This window comes from Heptranchias perlo, chromosome 29 (assembly GCF_035084215.1).
Source record: "Heptranchias perlo isolate sHepPer1 chromosome 29, sHepPer1.hap1, whole genome shotgun sequence".
NCBI classification, from domain to species: domain Eukaryota; kingdom Metazoa; phylum Chordata; class Chondrichthyes; order Hexanchiformes; family Hexanchidae; genus Heptranchias; species Heptranchias perlo.
In genome coordinates, this window is record NC_090353.1 from 11,208,844 (window position 1) to 11,226,679 (window position 17,836).

Sequence of the window (17,836 nt, forward strand, 5' to 3'; positions counted from 1 at the left end):
GTGCATGTGTGGGCATCGAGTGAGCACATCATGGAGCTCAGTCGTGGCTAAATGACCTTCTGATATTCTAGGTTCACCTGTGAAGAATGGCTATTTGGCGAAGGGTACTTGGCCAAGTGGAACAGTTCCCTAGAAGGAGTCAGCACTTCAGAACAGGTGGGAAGAAAATTGGGGAGGAACAAATAATGAATTGAGACTCACATCAAACCCACATAATCCTGGATCAGCAGCACAGATGATCCCTGTAGCTAATATGGTAGCTGTGAAGTGACATTTCAGTGCCTGTTGTTTAGTCCCTGGCTGCTCCAGATACCAAATCTGCCGCTGAAACTCCCAAAAAAAATCTTTAGAAAGATTTACCTTCTGGCCAGAATCCGTGCTATTTACGAACAATATTCAGTCCTTCTCCATCCAACTGAATGACCTACAGCCATAAATATTCAGCTTTGGACAAAACTCAACAGAAAAGGGTATAATTCTGTCTTGGGCAGTCACACAAATCGGCAGCCGGCTTTACATTAAATTGAACTCAATGAGAATGAAAATCGGGCTAAGTGCAAAACGGGCCTGAGATTCGCTACCGCCCATTCCGCGCTACCGTCCCAGGTGAATTTAATTTCTACCCCACTGGCCTGAAATTCCCAGTCCCACATTCTGCCGCTGGAAGAAACTGCAGGGTCAGCCAGTCACAAAACTGCCAGGTGGGACAAAAGCGGATGTCCCGCCCGCAATTGGAGAGTTACAGTGGGAGGCCTCGAACATGTGTTTGGGGGGCGGGGGGGGGGGGGTTGGGGTGGGGGTGGAGGAACGTGTTCTATCAGTGGGGGGCGGGGGAAGTGCTGCATTTAAAGCTAGACTGTTCTTAAAACAGTACCAGTGTGTACAACATGGTTTCAACAAGAGTCAGAGAGTGATGTCAACATTCTGCTAAGGCACACGAGGGATGGAATAGTGGGAGCAGGTGGCAAGAGACCGGCAAATACAACAGTCAGAACCATGTGAAAGCCAGTGGCGCTGGCAGTGAGAGGCAACTCCCTAACCTCTAGAACTCGGATGCAGTGCAGGAAGAAGTTTAATGACCTCACACGGTCAGCAAAGCTAAATGTGATGGCTGCAAGCTGCTGTTAATATAGATTTTAAACTTAATAGATTGCAGACCAATATTAACCCTGAAAACGAACAAACAAACTTTAGGGTATAACCCTGTGAACTAAGTGAAATGTAAAGACTCCTTCACATGGAACTATTACATCATATCACCAGAGAATCTTGAAATATATGCATGATCTTTAAAGAATAATTTTCTCTATAGAAACTTCATAAGGCAAATCATGCGACTTCTCCAATACTCATCAAATATACCAGTCTGCGACTGAAGGTAACAATCATTCTGTTCTTGTGCTGGAAAAAAATTGCGCATAATGCATAGCAACAATGAGCCACAGCAAAAGAAATAGGCGACATATGTCCCTTGGCCCAGCTGGAGGAGGCAATTGAGATACTGGGATCCCACTTAGTTGAGGCGATAGGGGAAGGTGATTTGGGAGATTTTGCACCATAGTTGGTTTGTGCAGAACAAGTGCTAATGTTCAAAGATCCTATGAATATTTCCCTTTTCTGCCACTCATATTCTCAGGACACCCTAACATGGGTTGGAGAAGTTTGGTTTTTGTGTCTGGGACCATGACTGATCTCCGGGGATCCAGACTCAATTGGACTAGGGATAGCCATGTTGTCAGTTAGGATCTGGCCTGAATTTTAATGCGATGCTCCAGGTCCACTTGTTTCACGTAGAACCATAAAAATGATATCACAGGGGATTATTTGGTCCATCGTACTTATGCCAGTGCCAGCTCTTCGAATGGGGCTCTTTATTCTAATCCTATTTCTTTGTCCTTTATTCTTATCCTATATGACCACAGCTGTTCCTCGTTCATTCAGTAGACCCGGGACCTCATCCTGGGTCATGATGAAAGCTAAGTATTGCAGGGTATTACTAACCAGAGTGTTGTGAAACACCAATCACATTCCCTTCAGTAAATACATCTTTTATTCTGGTGAAATAACATGTCAGTAGTGACCTTATGACAATTAGAAAGATTTACAGTTATGAAGATATTTGTAAATGACATTTGATGGAGGTGTTCAAAATTACGAGGGATTTTGATAGAGTAGATGGGAGAAATTGTTTCCACTGGCAGGAGGGCACAGATATAAGATAATTGGCAAAAAATCTAGGGGGGAAATGAAGAGAAATTTATTTACGCAGTGAGTTGTTATGATCTGGAATGCACTGCCTGAAAAGATGGTGGAAGCAGATTCAGTAGTAACTTTCAAAAGGCAATTGGATATGTACTTGAAAAGGAGAAATTTGCAGGGCTACGGGGAAAGAGCAGGGGAGTGGGACTAATTGGATAGCTCTTTCAAAGAGCTGGCACTCACAAGAGTGTAATGCCTGCTTATGCACTCTTTTCTACCATGCAGAGTAAATTCAGTTTGGGTTATATGCAATGGAATAACATGATTAAAAATAATGGGGCATTTTCTTTTACATATTTGAAGTAAACGTTCCTTCAAAAAAAAATCCTACATGCCATTCCCCGACCAAGATGGCAGATCGGCCAGGTATCTGCTATTCTTGCTGTTGAAGAGGTATGCATCAGGTAACTAACCTTCCCACTGAGGGGCTCAGTTCACTAACAATTACAACTGATCGAATGCCCCAAATGACAAGGCTCAGATCATGATCTCAACAAATGGAGAATCCTGGGTGCATCCAAGTTTTCAAAAGTTGTGGAAGGAGGAGGGAGACAGTGTGGATTGAACCAACCCCCGGAACATCCCCATTGTGGAAATCTAAAAAGATAACTCCATAGGCAAAGGCCACTGCAGCGTTTTAGAGGCTTACCCTCGATTGGTGCCAAGATAACTCTGGAATGGTCGTACGCAATCACGTTGGCGTAGCGGTTCTTGGGTTTATTCACCTCCATGTTCGAGTGCTCCCATGTGAACTGCTGACCAGGATCGATTGACTAAAAGGTTGAAGGCAAATAGGACGAGGGGGAGAGAGAGAGAAGTAGAAAGACATTATCTGTATTTCTTTTAGGTAAAAATATATTTGTCATTCAAATTGTAACTCATCACATTAATGACTTGAACATTCAGAATCAAATTCTTCAGTACATCATTTAATTCCGGGCATGAATGATTTATTAAAATGTTATATTGCTTCACAGAGATTGTTCTTGCCATCGGCGGCTCATATTACATCTCTCCCGATTTTTATCTCCACTGACTCCAATGGAGTAAAACGGGCTGCCAACTCGCTATCACCCGCTTTGCACTATCGCACAAAGTCAAGACCTACCCCACTGACTTGAGTAGAAACGAAGAGTAGATTGAAGCAAAGATATTTGTGCTTTGTGGGAACAGTGCTTCCATCTGTTACTGAAGCTCTGCTACTGAGCCACAGTGCTTCACAAAGAAACTCTTGAAATGCTGAGATGAATCAGTCAGTGAAACTGCAGGAAAGTGTCTGTGTTAAACATATACTGATATAAGCAGATTGCATCAGCTTTCACTAATGTGTAGAGAGTCTTTGACAAAGGGGAAACCTACCATAAAAATACCCAATGTACTGATCCCAATCATTCACATGAAATTGGCTTCGGGCATGTGTTTGGACTATAATTGGGATTTACATTGTTCTTCAAAGGCCAAGTTAAATAGAATAATTACAATCTGCAGCTAGATGTAAAAGAAGTTAGTTACCAAATTTACAATGGTTGGCACTATTAGCCTTTGCAAAGAGATTCATACAAATCCAGAAACATGTATTATGAAGGACAGCAACGTTTTAACTGAATCAACCTCAAGATTTTAAAAAACATTTTCATTTCCTAAATATTATACTCATCAAAATGACAGATGTTAGGGCTGGGGAATGGAACACGTACCAATTTACTCCCAGGTATAACATGCTTAGCTACAGAATGAAGCTCCCCCTGCCCCAACAATGTGCCTCAGCTCCAATCCTTGGTAGAATGCCCCTTTCCGCACTGGTATGACATTTATCTCATTTCTCAAGCCAGCTAGTTTGTGGTGTCTCTGAATGAGATTGCCACTTTATTGTCAAATTAGGGACAGTTTTCCGCTGTTGACCGAACCCCACCAGGAACTGACGCGAGACTGCTCAAACTCATTACATGGAACTCAAGCTTTTAACACCGAGTCTCCCGCTACTTTCTCTGCATTAATTAAGAATACTGTTGAACCAGGGACTGGGTGGTGCAGTATGTCAAAATACTAGGACGTGAGTCTTACTTCTTCTTTCATTTCCTTTTTAATGTAATTTTTTGTTGTAAGCTATCAAATCTTTGGTTCGGTCTGACCTTCACATCTTTACTGCTGTGAGGTTGCAAAGCCTCCTCCCAGAGAGTAGGCAATGCTCTCACAGGAGACACTAGTCGTCCCTCTGGCCTGACTCTCCCAATTTTCCCCTTCATCCTGTAGGGAGACAATACAACTTCCACTCCCTTCAACACAGACTCAAAGCTCTGGGAAATGGTAATCAAATTACGCATGCCCACTCTGAAATGCTGAGCATCACCATAGTGACCCCTCCTCTTTTTTTTAATTCGTTCATGGGATATGGGCGTCGCTGGCGAGGCCAGCATTTATTGCCCATCCCTAATTGCCCTTGAGAAGGTGGTGGAGGTTCTCCCACTGTGCTGTTTGGAAGGGAGTTCCAGGATTTTGACCCAGTGACGATGAAGGAACGGCGATATATTTCCAAGTCGGGATTGTGTGTGACTTGGAGGGGAACGTGCAGATGGTGTTGTTCCCATGTGCCTGCTGCCCTTGTCCTTCTAGGTGGTAGAGGTTGTGGGTTTGGGAGGAGCTGTTGAAGAAGCCTTGGCGAGTTGCTGCAGTGCATCCTGTGGATGGTACACACTGCAGCCACAGTGCGCTGGTGGTGAAGGGAGTGAATGTTTAGGGTGGTGGATGGGGTGCCAATCAAGCAGGCTGCTTTGTCCTGGATGGTGTCGAGCTTCTTGAGTGTTGTTTGAGCTGCACTCATCCAGGCAAGTGGAGAGTCAGGAGGTGAGCCACTGGCCACAGAATACCCAGCCTCTGACCTGCTCTTGTAGCCACAGTATTTATGTGGCTGGTCCAGTTAAGTTTCTGGTCAATGGTGACCCCCAGGATGTTGATTGTGGGGGATTCGGCGATGATAATGCCGTTGAATGTCAAGGGGAGGTGGTTAGACGCTCTCTTGTTGGAGATGGTCATTGCCTGGCACTTGTCTGGTGCGAAATGTTACTTGCCACTTATCAGCCCAAGCTGGATGTTGTCCAGGTCTTGCTGCATGCGGGCACGGACTGCTTCATTTTCTGAAGGGTTGCGAATGGAACTGAACACTGGGCAATCATCAGCGAACATCCCCATTTCTGACCTTATGATGGAGGGAAGGTCATTGATGAAGCAGCTGAAGATGGTTGGGCCTGGGACACTGCCCTGAGAAACTCCTGCAGCAATGTCCTGGGGCTGAGATGATTCTTTCACTGTTGGCCATAAGTGAAATGAGTCCACGGACAGTCTTTTTTATCCTAATTTCCTCTCTTCTACAATCACAGAACTTTAGAGAACAGAAGGAGGTCATTCGGTCCATTGTATCTGTGGCAGCTCTCTGAAAGAACCATCTATTTAGTCCCATTCCCTCCTTTCCCTCATATTTTGTTAGATGCTTCTTTTTCAAATATTTATCCACTTCCCTTTTAATTCTGCTTCCATTACTGTTTACAGTAAAGTATCCCATGTTTTAAAACCCACACACGTCCACCTTCCACCAGGGGTTCCTGGACAGGTGTCAGAAGTGGGAACTTTCGCCAAATACTGTCCCGTTAAAATCAGTTAGCTCATCCCAGACTAGGGGTCAAACCTGGGAGCTTCTAGTTTGTATGGCTCATCACCACACCGGGCTATGCATTTACCCACTAAGCCATTGAGTGAGCTTCTCCCAGAGATCACTCACAGATAAGGTACATCAAACTCATTATCATTTTATAAGAAGAAAATTAAATGACAGCTTGTGACCTAATTTCTGCAGTGAATCTTGACACTTAAATAAACAATCTTTATATTAATCTGACAAAGGGTAAATTTAATTGTAAATGATAAATGCTACAATGACTCTAACAGCAAAACAAAATCCAATGGTACAAAACTAGGGTTGCCAATTCTGGTTGGACGTTTTCCTGGAGATTTCATCACATGACCTCCCACCCCCAACCGTCCCCGCGCTCCTGCCATTGGTCGCCCGACACATCCATTCTCTGGGCGTATCGTCTTTCCATGCCAATCAGAAAATGAACAGGCTCTTTGTTACTCGATTGGGTGATCCTTGACTGGCAAACAAACAGACATTTTTCTGATCTCCAATACTTTACAACTAGTAAACAAAAGTGTTCAAAGGAAATGAAAACAACACACAATTGTGTTTTTTATTGCTCCTATGATTTTTCTACTGGGTTGCTTGCAGCAATGTCTAGGAGATTAATCTTTAATTCCTCGAGACTCCAGGGCAATTATTGTGGAATTATTCAGTTAGAGAGATGGAAATGGCAGCTCACCCAGGCAATCACTCAAAACAGCTTTGAAAAGCAGGAAGAACTGTGGTTATCAGTTATGGTTTGAAGTTTGAAAAGGAAAAGCTAAAGAATTTCAAACCTGCACATCAGCTCAAAACATTGGCACAAGGTTATGATGCTGACTTGGTGTCTCCATTCCAAAAAAATGAATTAGAATGAATGCAAATCTCTGATGACTGCCCTAAGTCCCCGCTGAGATCAAGAACTCGCAAGATATGGAATCACAGCCATAAACCTGTGCCTCAGCATTACATGCCACAACACATGGCATAGAAAATTGCAGGAGTTGTTAATCTGCCTGATCAAGAACACCATACAGTGCGATTAAATAGGATTTGTGCACATGAATTCTATATGATAGTAATGAATATTGGACTTCTACATAATGGGAGTGAATGGGAAGGGGTGTTGGTCCATTGGAATTCTATACAATGAGAGTGAATGGGAAGGGGATTGGTTCATTGGAACTCTGCGTTGGAAGTAAATATTACTTAATTTTTAAGGTAATTCATGTTTTACCTCATATTCCTGTGAAAACTTCAGGTTGTCATTTGCTTTCAGATGCTCCGTATGTTCAGCGAGTTCTGCAATGGGGATTGGTGGGTGATTCATCATGCCTATGAGAGGACAAAACAAAGAGATATCACTTTAAAAAACAAACAACAAAAAAATCATGACAATTCAATCAGCAGTCCTGGATGAAAAGGTTGAAATGAGAGGAGTAGAGGAGGGTCAGGTGTGGTTAGAACATTACACCATCAGGGCTTGAAATTTATAACCCAACAAATTGCAGTGAACCCTTCTTTCCCTATGGGGAACACACTGGAATCTTCTCAGGCAGATCTTTCTTCCATTTTTTTGCATTTCAGTTTCCCTAAAGTGTTGGGACCTGCCTCCAGTCATTCTCCTTTCCACATGGGCTTGTGGAAATGGGCTAGAATCACCCTCTCCTCAGTTTCTATAACTAATGCCACATCTTCCTTCCTCATTCATCTCCTCTCCCCCAAGAAAAGTAGGAAGCTTCAATTTTTCTGAGGTATCACCCGCTATCAAGCCAGATAACAAAGTATAACTGGTCTTCCAACCAAAGGATTTGAAGGTCATTATAATTAAGAGTCAAATAAAGGGCCACCAGACATAATTCTAGAAGGATGGAATTATTTTTTAAACAATCACTTTGAATAAAAGAGGAATGCCTGATCTTGCTCTTCACTGAATTTACACCCATATTTAGATTACTTTTCAAATTTCTGTCCAAAAATGTCTCCCTTTAGCAATGCACAAGCCAAATGCAAACTTAGTTGTGTTCATGATACAATGTGAACAGATTTTGATTGTGTTACTGGTTCTACTCAACTGAGCTGTTACCTGTACTGCCTTCTTTCGTATGGGAAGCCTGTCGCCACATGGGACTATTATATAGTGGCAATAGCAGAGACCTGGCTGAAAGGGGAGGATTGGGAACTTAATATTCCTGGCTACAAGGTATTCAGGAAAGATAGGGAAGGAAAGAAAGAAGGGGGTGGATGGCAGTATTGATCAAAGAAACTATTATAGCAATGGAAAGGGATGATGTAGTTGAGGGGCCAAAGACAGAATCTATTTGGTTAGAATTAAGGAACAACAGAGGAGCTATTACGCTGCTGGGTGTATACTACAGGCCACCAAACAGTGGGAAAGAGATTGAGGAGAACATTTGCAGGTAAATTACAGAAAGATGCAAGAACTATAGAGTAGTGATAATGGGGGACTTTAATTATGTCAATATAGACTGGGATAGTAACAGTGTAAAGGGCAAAGAGGGGGAGGAATTCCTGAAATGTGTGCAAGAGAACGTTCTTGATCAGTGTGTTTCCAGCCCAATGAGGAAGGAAGCAGTGCTGGATCTAGTTCTGAGGAATGAAATGGGGCAAGTGAAGCATGTTTCAGTGGGGGAGCATTTGGGGAACAGTGATCATATCATTAGGTTTAGAATAGTTTTGGAAAAGGACAAGGAACAATCAAGCGTAAAAATACTCTACGGGAGGAGGGCTAATTTCAGTGCGTTAAAAAGGTACCTTGCCCAGGTGGATTGGAATCAAAAATTGGTAGGCCAAACAGTAACTGAACAATGGGAGGCCTTCAAGGAGGAGGTGGTTCAGGAAAAGAGTAGACACATTCCCATGGTGGGGGGAAAGGAAGGGCATCCAAAGCTAGAGCTCCCCGGATAACTAAAGATGTAAAGATTAAAATGAAACAGGAAAAGGAGGCTTATGACAAATGTAGAGTTCATAATACTGTAGAGAACCAAGCTGAATACAGAAAGTACAGAGGAGATCTAAAAAAGGGAATAAGGGGCAAAGAGAGACTATGAGATCAGGTTAGCAGCTAGCATAAAAGGGATCACAAAAGTCTTTTAGAAATATATAAATAGTAAAAGGGAAGTCAAAGGAAGGGTGGGGCCGCTTAGGGACAAAAAAGGAGATCTTCTTGTGGGGGCAGGTGGAATGGCTGAGGTGCTAAATGAATTCTTCACATAGGTCTTCAGTAGAGAAGAGGATGTTGCCAATGCAGCAGAAAAGGTGGAAGTAGTAGCGATATTAGATAGGAAAAAAATAGGTAAAGAGGACGTACTTAAAAGGTTGGCAGTACTCAAAGTAGAAAAGTCACCCGCTCCAGATGGGATGCATCATAGGTTACTGAGGGAAGTAAGGGTGGAAATTGCGGAGGCTCTGGCCACAATCTTCTAATCCTCCTCAGATATAAGAGCAGTGCCAGAGGACTGGAGGGTTGCAAATGTTACACCCCTGTTCAAAAATGGGGAGAGGGATAAACCCCGCAATTACAGGCCAGTCAGCCTAACATCGGTGGTGGGCAAACTTTTAGAGACAATAATCCAGAACAAAATTAATTGGCACTTGGAAAATTATGGGCTAATAAATAAAAGTCAGCACAGATTTGTTAAAGGAAAATCATGTTTGATTTACTTGATTGAGTTCTTTGATGAAGTAACGGAGAGGGTTGATGAGGGTAGTGCGGTTGATTTTGTGTATATGGACTTTCAAAACGCATTTGATAAAGTACCACATAATAGACTTGTTAGCAAAATTAAAGGGAAAGTGGCAACATGGATACAAAATTGGCTAAGGGATAGAAAGCAGAGAGTAGTGCTAACGGTTATTTTTCAGACTGGAGGAAGTATACAGTGGTGTTCCTCAGGGGTCTGTATTTGGACCACTGCTCTTTTTAATATATAAATGACCTGGACTTGGGTATAAAGGATATAATTTCAAAGTTTTCAGATGACACGAAACTCAGAAATGTAATAAACAATGTGGAGGATAGTAACAGACTTCAGGAGGACATAGACAGACTGACGAAATGGGCAGACACATGGCAGATGAAATTTAACACAGAGAAGTAATACATTTTGGTAACAAGAATGAGGAGAGGTAATATAAACTAAATAGTACAATTTTAAATGGAGTGCAGGAACACAAAGACCTGGGGGTGTGTGTACACAAATCTTTGACAGTGGCAGGACAAGTTGAGACGGCTGTTAAAAAAGCATATGCGATCCTTGGCTTTATTAATAGAGGCATAGAGTACAAAAGCAAGGAACTTATGCTAAACCTTTATAAAACACTGGTTAGACCTCAGGTGGAGTATTGTGTTCACTTCTGGGCACCATACTTTAGGTGTCAAGGCCTTAGAGAGGGTGCAGAAGAGATTTACTAGAATGGTACCAGGGATGAAAGACTTCAGTTTTGTGGAGAGACTGGAGAAGCTGAGGTTGTTCTCCTTAGGGCAGAGAAGGTTAAGGGGAGATTTGATAGCGGTGATCCAAATCGTGGACGGTTTTTATAGAGTAAATAAGGAGAAACTGTTTCCAGTGGCAGAAGGGTCGGTAACCAGATTTAAGGTGATTGGCAAAAGAACCAAAGATGACATGAGGACAGTTTTTATGCAGCGAGTTATTATGATCTGGAATACGCTGTCTGAAAGGGTGGTGGAAGCAGATTCAATAGTAACTTTCAAAAGGGAATTCGATAAATATTGAAGGGAAAAAAATTACAAGGTAATAGGGAAAGAGCAGGGTGAGTGGAACTAATTGGATAGCTCTTTCAAAGAGCCAGCACAGGCGCGATGGGCCAAATGGTCTCCTTCTGTGCTGTATCTACTATGATTCCGTGTGCTACATCGCCAAGTGAGGGGAATAAGATATACTTTCAAGCCTGCAGTTCTCCACACAGTGAATTTCAGACAGGGAATGGGATTAGGGAAGATAGTGAGTGGAAGTAATGTTTTTGCACAGGGAGAGAATTTACTTAATCGGGCAGCAAGTCAACTAGGCCTAATCTTCATCCACCTTGTAGCAGCCAGTGAGAGAGCAGCAGCAGTAACAGTGCAGGGAAGCTGCCAACTTCATGGGGGAAATAGGTGTGGAGGTTCAATAAAAAGGAGAAATATTTTAATCAAGGGTCGTGAGGAGGCACCTGGCCATGGAATGAGGGGATGCAGGTTTGAATCCCTCACTCAGCTGAGCTCTCCATCACTGTTGTGCAGCTATGGATAGTCTACAAGCACAGGCCAGATCCTGTGAAGGGGCTGCTGTCACGTACAGCCAAGGATTCAACTTAACAGTGGCATTGTTGATGACATGGTGACAGGTTCAGCCTCACGAGACATGCAGAGGTTGCAGGAAAGAATGGAACCAACAATAATTAGAAGGGAAGACACCCTTAAAATAAAGGATCATTAGTGTGCATTGTGGACATGGATGACTGCTGTTTGTCAAATATCTCAATTCCCAGAGACATTTGGAGAGTGTCCATTTTCTTTCTGCTCAGTACCTACACTATTGACACATACCTGTGCACCCGACAGTTTGTCAGATACAGTGCTTCACAGTTTGCTTAAAAGGACAGCTAGTTCTCTTCAGAGCTGAAGTGATTGGGGGTTTTTGTCTCTAACATGCTGTTTGAGGCCCGGTGCACATCGAGCACATTGGAGAGTTCTCAGTGAGGTAGGCCCAACCCGAACTTGAGGTATTTTAAGGTTATTCTCTTATCAGGCAATTCTGTTTTGCAAGTCTGGAATTGGTGTCTATAAACTATGTAAAGTGAGGACTGTCAAGATTATTGAGTTCACATTTTCCATTATATTGCTACAATTGTCAGACTTTCATCTTGGATGCTACCACTGATGAGGTGAGGTGGCTGGTGTGCAGAAAAAGCAAGGGCGTAGACTCTTCTCCTCTCTGATACTGACAGACCTGCTGTGTATTTGTTTTTATTTCAGATTTTATGTGTTTCTGTTTATCTAGTTGGGGTAGACAGGGCCTTTATTTTGATGTACAGCTGACAATATCCCCAGTAAGGAGTTTTCTTGTGTTGTCATCGTCACCTAACTATTTTTTGGATGTTTTTGTGTCTCTGGGTTTCTTCTTTCCCTTTCTGAGCCTTATCTAAGGCTTTCTCCAGAATTAAGGGTTCCTAATGGGATTATAGGCCCCACTTGTGGAGGTAGGGGGTACTGTCTTTGGTTGCTATGGAGAATTTCAAGCCCTGTTACAGAATCAGCAGAGTTTGATCATTTGAAGCAGACAATATGGACATTAAAACTGAGGCAGCACAGAGATGAGAAGCAAGCATGAAATCATCATCAGTTTTTGTGGTGGGCCGTCATTGCAGTTTGATACACTGCGAAAAGAAAAAGGGGAACGTGTCACGAAACATGATCCTGTGTCATGGAAAACAGCCCGCACAGACACACTCTCTATCAAAAGGGGAAGCACTGCATCTGTTTTAAGGTCTGCTACCCACTAATTTACATACACTGCCCAAGTCTACCATGCACTCACAGAATTAAAGAAGCTGACTCTCTTTTGCTCTTTCTCCCTCCTTGTTTCCTCGTTGTCAATGATGGCCTGACGCGGGGGGGGGGTTGGGGAGGGGGGCGGAAATGTGCTCCTACAGGGTAGCTTCTCATCCCCTCACCACACAGCCCTTGATGTTGCACTCTCCAGCCAAGATCCAATGAAACCTTGGTGAAGTTTGAGTCAGTCAAGGTTCACAACCCACTGGCTTAGATGCCAACATGCTGCCATTAAAACTACCAGGTCCTTAAAATGCTCATTGCTTTAATCATTTCTCCTCCCCCCAACCTAATTTTTCACCCCCCCGACCTCCCCTCATCTCCTGAAAGTGCTGACTTATGCAGGAGTACAATTCCATCGATGTCAACTACCCCCATGCCCCCACCCAGCTACCTCACCAAGTGACACTTTTCATGTGTGAAACCTGACTGTGAGAGTCAACGGGCTATTTGACTAGGGAGTTATCACAGTTGAGCCCCAACCTTTCCTCCCCTAAAGCCCACATGGCTTCCAGCAGGAGTTAACGTACAGTGATCAGGGGATTTCTTTCCTCCCTAGCTCAGGGGGTGCTGAGGCTTTTTGTGGCACACCTGCAGCACAGAGATCAGGGACCTTCTTGGCTCAGCTCCACAACGGGCAATATTTATCACGGTGCAAACTTTGGCGCCAGGCTCCATAAACCCACCTTGACAGCTCAGAGAAGACACATGGAAATGAAAGGCCATGATTTAAAAGAGTTATTTCTGACAGGGTAGAGATCAGGTTTGAGCCCTGTTATGTAGTGGGTAGATTGAGCTCTGAAGCAAGGATGCATTGTGTAACGTGCTCACTGCACGGCTGAATTGTTGGTGTGTCCGGTCTGCTTCGAGTCCTTGCAGTGACATCTCCTGCAGTGGTTTCTGGGCGGCATTGTGATACCGGTGATGGGGTGGGGGAGTAGCACTAAACTGAGTCTGCAACACCATCCAACCACATAATGTAATTCTACCACACCCTCTGGACAACATTGGTGCTAGCAGCACTGCAGTCTCCGCCACAGACCCTGGCACAGGATGGGCATTTGTGCCTGCAGGTGCTTCAGTTCTCCTGGTTAATGAGAAGAAAACTGGCCCCGACTCCTGCTGGGAGCGAGACAGCGTGTGTGTCTGTGTGTATGTCTTTGTGTCTGCGTGTGTCTGTGTGCCTTCGTGTTTGTGTGCGAGTATGCATGTGTCTGCATGTATGTGTGTCAACGTGTATGTGTGTGTCTGCGTGTGACTGTGTGTCCGCGTGTGTCTGTGGATGCGTGCGTGTGCATGTATGTGTATGTGTGTCTGCGTGTATGTGTGTCTGCTTGTATGTGTGTCTGCGTGTATGCATGTGTGCGTGTCTGCGTATGTCTGCGTGTGTATGCGTGTATCCGTGTGTGTATGTTGGGTGAGGACGAACCTTAGCTGTGACATCACCCTGCGGTCGAGTACCCTGATCACATGCTCACTTGTCAAGGCTTCCACCTGAATTATGGCTACTTGGATGAAGTTGATCAGTGCCTGTGGAACGGTAATCCAAACAAAGGGCCAACAACTTCACTAAAGGAGGGGAGAAAATTGGCAAGAAAAAAGGTGTGGGGCACAGGGCTCTTCTAAAAGCAGCTCGACTCTACATAACTGTCAGTGTGATACATGCACAGACTGATTGTGGCTCCCCCTCATCCCTGCCCTTTCTGCTGCACATTTGCAAAAAGACAATGAATGTTCATCTAAGACTAACAAAGGAAAAGGGTTCAAATGTCACAGGTAAACTAAAATGACTGGTGTGGGAAATGGAAATGTCATGCGGGTGCAGTAAGGGGTGCAGGTCTGAGGTTTTGGGTGAAGATTTACTGTGCATCCAACCTGTGCTACGCCTGAGCTGGGAGTGCTTGATGCTGACAACGGATTCAAAAAAAAAGGGAGTAAAAAAAGAACATTTTATCTCCCAGCACTGGTATCCCTCATCTGATGGGCACAGAATTCTCCGTCCTTCCCAAACATTCCACACAACAAAGAGTTAAAAAGTATCTGGGATCTACGGTGGCCCAGTGACACTGAGTTGTACAGCTGTGTCCAAGGGATCACCGAGGTGAATGAATAGCGAAAGGTTGAATCTTGCAGGAACCAGATTCACTTCCATTTACATTACATTACACTTCATCCCACAAATGTTGCTAAAGTCTGCAGTACTACTTCTGTTAATTATACCTAGCTACAAACTATATATTTTTTTATATATACATAATGTGCTGGATTTTTCTCCCGGTACAGCCGAAGACCAGGACCTGATCAAAGTTAGAGATTACTATAACAGAACCAAAGCATTCTAAAAAGACGGTATCTGTCAAACAGTGGCATCTGTGCGTCCACATTTAAGCAGGTCAAATCCTATTGCTTCCAAGATCAGGGTCCTTCTAAAGGGCACAGCTCCAGGCCCATAAACAGGGTGGATTTAGAAAAGGTGAGGCAGTCTGCTGACCAAATAATATAGGTCAGCCTTCCCCCCATGCCTGCCTCCCACTACTACCTGGCCCAGTCTGACATTACTATCTACACAGCCTGCAAATATATAAGAGAAGCACTGGTCACTGTGCCTTATTGAGTGGCACTCACTCACCAACCGTACACCTCCCATTAGGGCGAAGAACTTTGTTACCCACCTTTCAACAGTAACTGCACAATGTCATTCCTTGTGTGTGATGCACTCCTGAGAGATGTGATATGGTGCTGACAAATGCAAGTTCTGTCTTAGATTATGAGGGGCAAGACTGGAGTTAAAGAGAGATAAATTCTAACCCCTTTGGTTACAGAATAACTGCCATCACCTGTCAATGGCAATGGGCATCTTAGCTCGTTCCATATTTGCAACATCTTGCAAAATCCAAAGCCCAAAGCCAAAATCCAAGTCCAATTGATTTGGCCTCTCTGGATCTACATGAATTTAATCTGAAATTATTTTTATACAATATTTGTCAATTTTATGTAAAATCATGTTGCAATATTCATTATTATTAAGCTATGTTATAATCTATACTTCAATTCTTTTTTAAAAAATCAATGGGGGGGGGGGGAAGGGAAATTAAAAAAATAACCCCAGCATGATTAGCTGATTGATGATTTAACTGAGGGGTGTGTGTGTGTGTGTATGTGTGTGTGTGTGAGTGTAGTCAATGGGTATGAAAAGTGGAATGAAAGAGAGAAAGAAAAGATGCTTTAGTGAAACCACATCCTCTATGTCTGGAGAAAAAGACTCCTGTTTGTCCTAGCCTGCTGATGAAATCACAGCCAAAATAGCTGCTTTCAGCACGGAGTAGGGGATTGCTTGTGAGGATGAGGAGAAAAGATGCCTTGTTTAAAAAGAAGAGTGGGTTTAAAATTGATTTAGCATGGTGGAAGACTGCAGTAATCCTCTTCCAGCATTGTTTCCCCTTCGGAATCACTGAGGAAGTACCTCAGAAGTGTTCATTTGTCATGATTTAGAATAACATAGCAAAAAAAAAATCTACTGCAGGCTTCCAGCAGGAGAGGGAATGGTGACATCTGGAGAATAGATGTGGCATGGGTCAGAGGTGAGGTCTGTGGAAATTCTCTGAATTTACAGAACATCCCAAAGACTATAATGGTCTAACATCCTCAAAGGTCATGTGTCAGCTTGGTTTTCTGAATCCAGATCGATTTGAAATGGGTCAAAAATTGAACAACCCCCCAGCCCCCCAAAAAAACGACTGATTATTTCTGAGTTAAGGTGGGACCGCCCACCATCATCACCGCCCAAGTACAGCCGTGAGTTAATGTCGGAAACCACTCTTGGGACAACAAATCCACACTTCAGATCTCAGAGACCTTAAGGCTGGCACCTGGAGTCTTAACCGCCAGACGAGCAACCCCTTCCCCATCCCTCGCTCTCTCCCTCCCTCCCAGCCCCTCCTCCACCCCCAATATCCTCAAGCACATATGATCACCAGGTGAAAGTGATGAAGTCACAAATCTGCAGACAACCCTGGGCTGGAAAGGGTTAACATTTGAAACAAACAGTTATAAAGCATGCAAAAGTGTGAGGAGCTAAAAGCTTTGCCAATGAGCAGCCAGGAGCCTCGAGAGAAACACAGATTTAAAATTACACCAAGAGGTGGTTAAAAAAGCATAGATTATACATACATATATATATCTATCTATATAGATATATATATATATATATATATTTAAAAAAAACAAAATCAAATAAGCCAACAAAACAATAGGCGTAAATGCAAGTGGGAACTAACTTGCAAATTCGGGTTCACTGAGGGGGCTGCTGACAACAGATTCTGTGAAAAAGAAACATCAGCACATGTGAACACACTTAAATCTACAGGCTGGCAGAACGCAACTCAAGGGGGGGGGATAACAGAAAAAAAACAGGAACTCAAACAAACAAACAAATGCATGAGTAAACAGTCGGACTCCATTCTGGCCCTCTGAAAGAACTCAACCATTTGTTAGGACTTTCTTACCTCTTTCTCCTTTCTTTCTCTCTCCAGTGGCTCGCTTTGTTTTAAACACAACCGTTGTAACTGTGTCCGCGTGGGACTGTCAGAAACGCCGGGACCCCCATTTACGAGGGCAGGTACCCAGAATGACTATAGTATCAGCTGATCCGGGGGTGGGGGGGGGGGGAGGGTTCTGGCAAGATATGGGGGGGTCAAGGGTAGAGTCCACAATTAGACTCTCAATACTTCTTCTCCCAATCCGCCCCCGTCTAGGGTTGCCAACTCTGGTTGGACATATTCCTGGAGGTTTCATCATATGACCTCCCACCTCCAACCGCTCAGTTAAGCAGCCTTTTTTAATCCTTCTCCAATATTTTTATAACTAATAAACAAAAATGAAAAATACATACTATTTTTTTAAGGCCCCATTGACTTTTCTCTCTGGAAGCAGTGCCCTGGAGATTAATCTTTAAGTCCTGGAGACTCCAGGGCAATCCAGGAGGGTAGGCAACTCTACCCCCATTCCATCCGTTTTTTCCCTCCTCTTGCCAGGGTACGGTCAAACAGATGCCGACAGCCTTCTGGTACCTTGATGCATGAGCCTTAACTGAGTGTCGACCAGATAGTTGGCCATGGAGGGCATCATAATCCTGCTCTCAACTGATGGCCTCGCCCGCATATTTTCCCACCTGGACTCACAGTACACTGATGAGGAGCAGGAACTCTGGCTGACTTCCCACTCACTAGCCTAGGGGCACTGGGGCCAATTATAGCACTCCCATCACCAGCCCGTTTGAGATCATCTAACTCAGCACAGAGCGGGGACTGAACCTTGGAACAGAGTGGCCA

General features: G+C 43.8%; 1 protein-coding gene across 1 annotated transcript in view; it reads right to left on the reverse strand.

Annotated features, from left to right (window-relative positions):
- The window catches only part of LOC137299396 (receptor-type tyrosine-protein phosphatase delta-like), a 424,076-nt gene that overhangs the window by 67,921 nt on the left and 338,319 nt on the right, over positions 1 to 17,836 (reverse strand). Inside the window, exons 23-25 of the mRNA XM_067968105.1 lie at positions 16,784 to 16,825; positions 7,170 to 7,267; positions 2,909 to 3,032 (exon numbers count right to left, since the gene is read on the reverse strand). Coding sequence (XP_067824206.1) covers positions 2,909 to 3,032; positions 7,170 to 7,267; positions 16,784 to 16,825 — 264 coding nt within the window. The remainder of the gene's footprint in view (positions 1 to 2,908; positions 3,033 to 7,169; positions 7,268 to 16,783; positions 16,826 to 17,836) is intronic.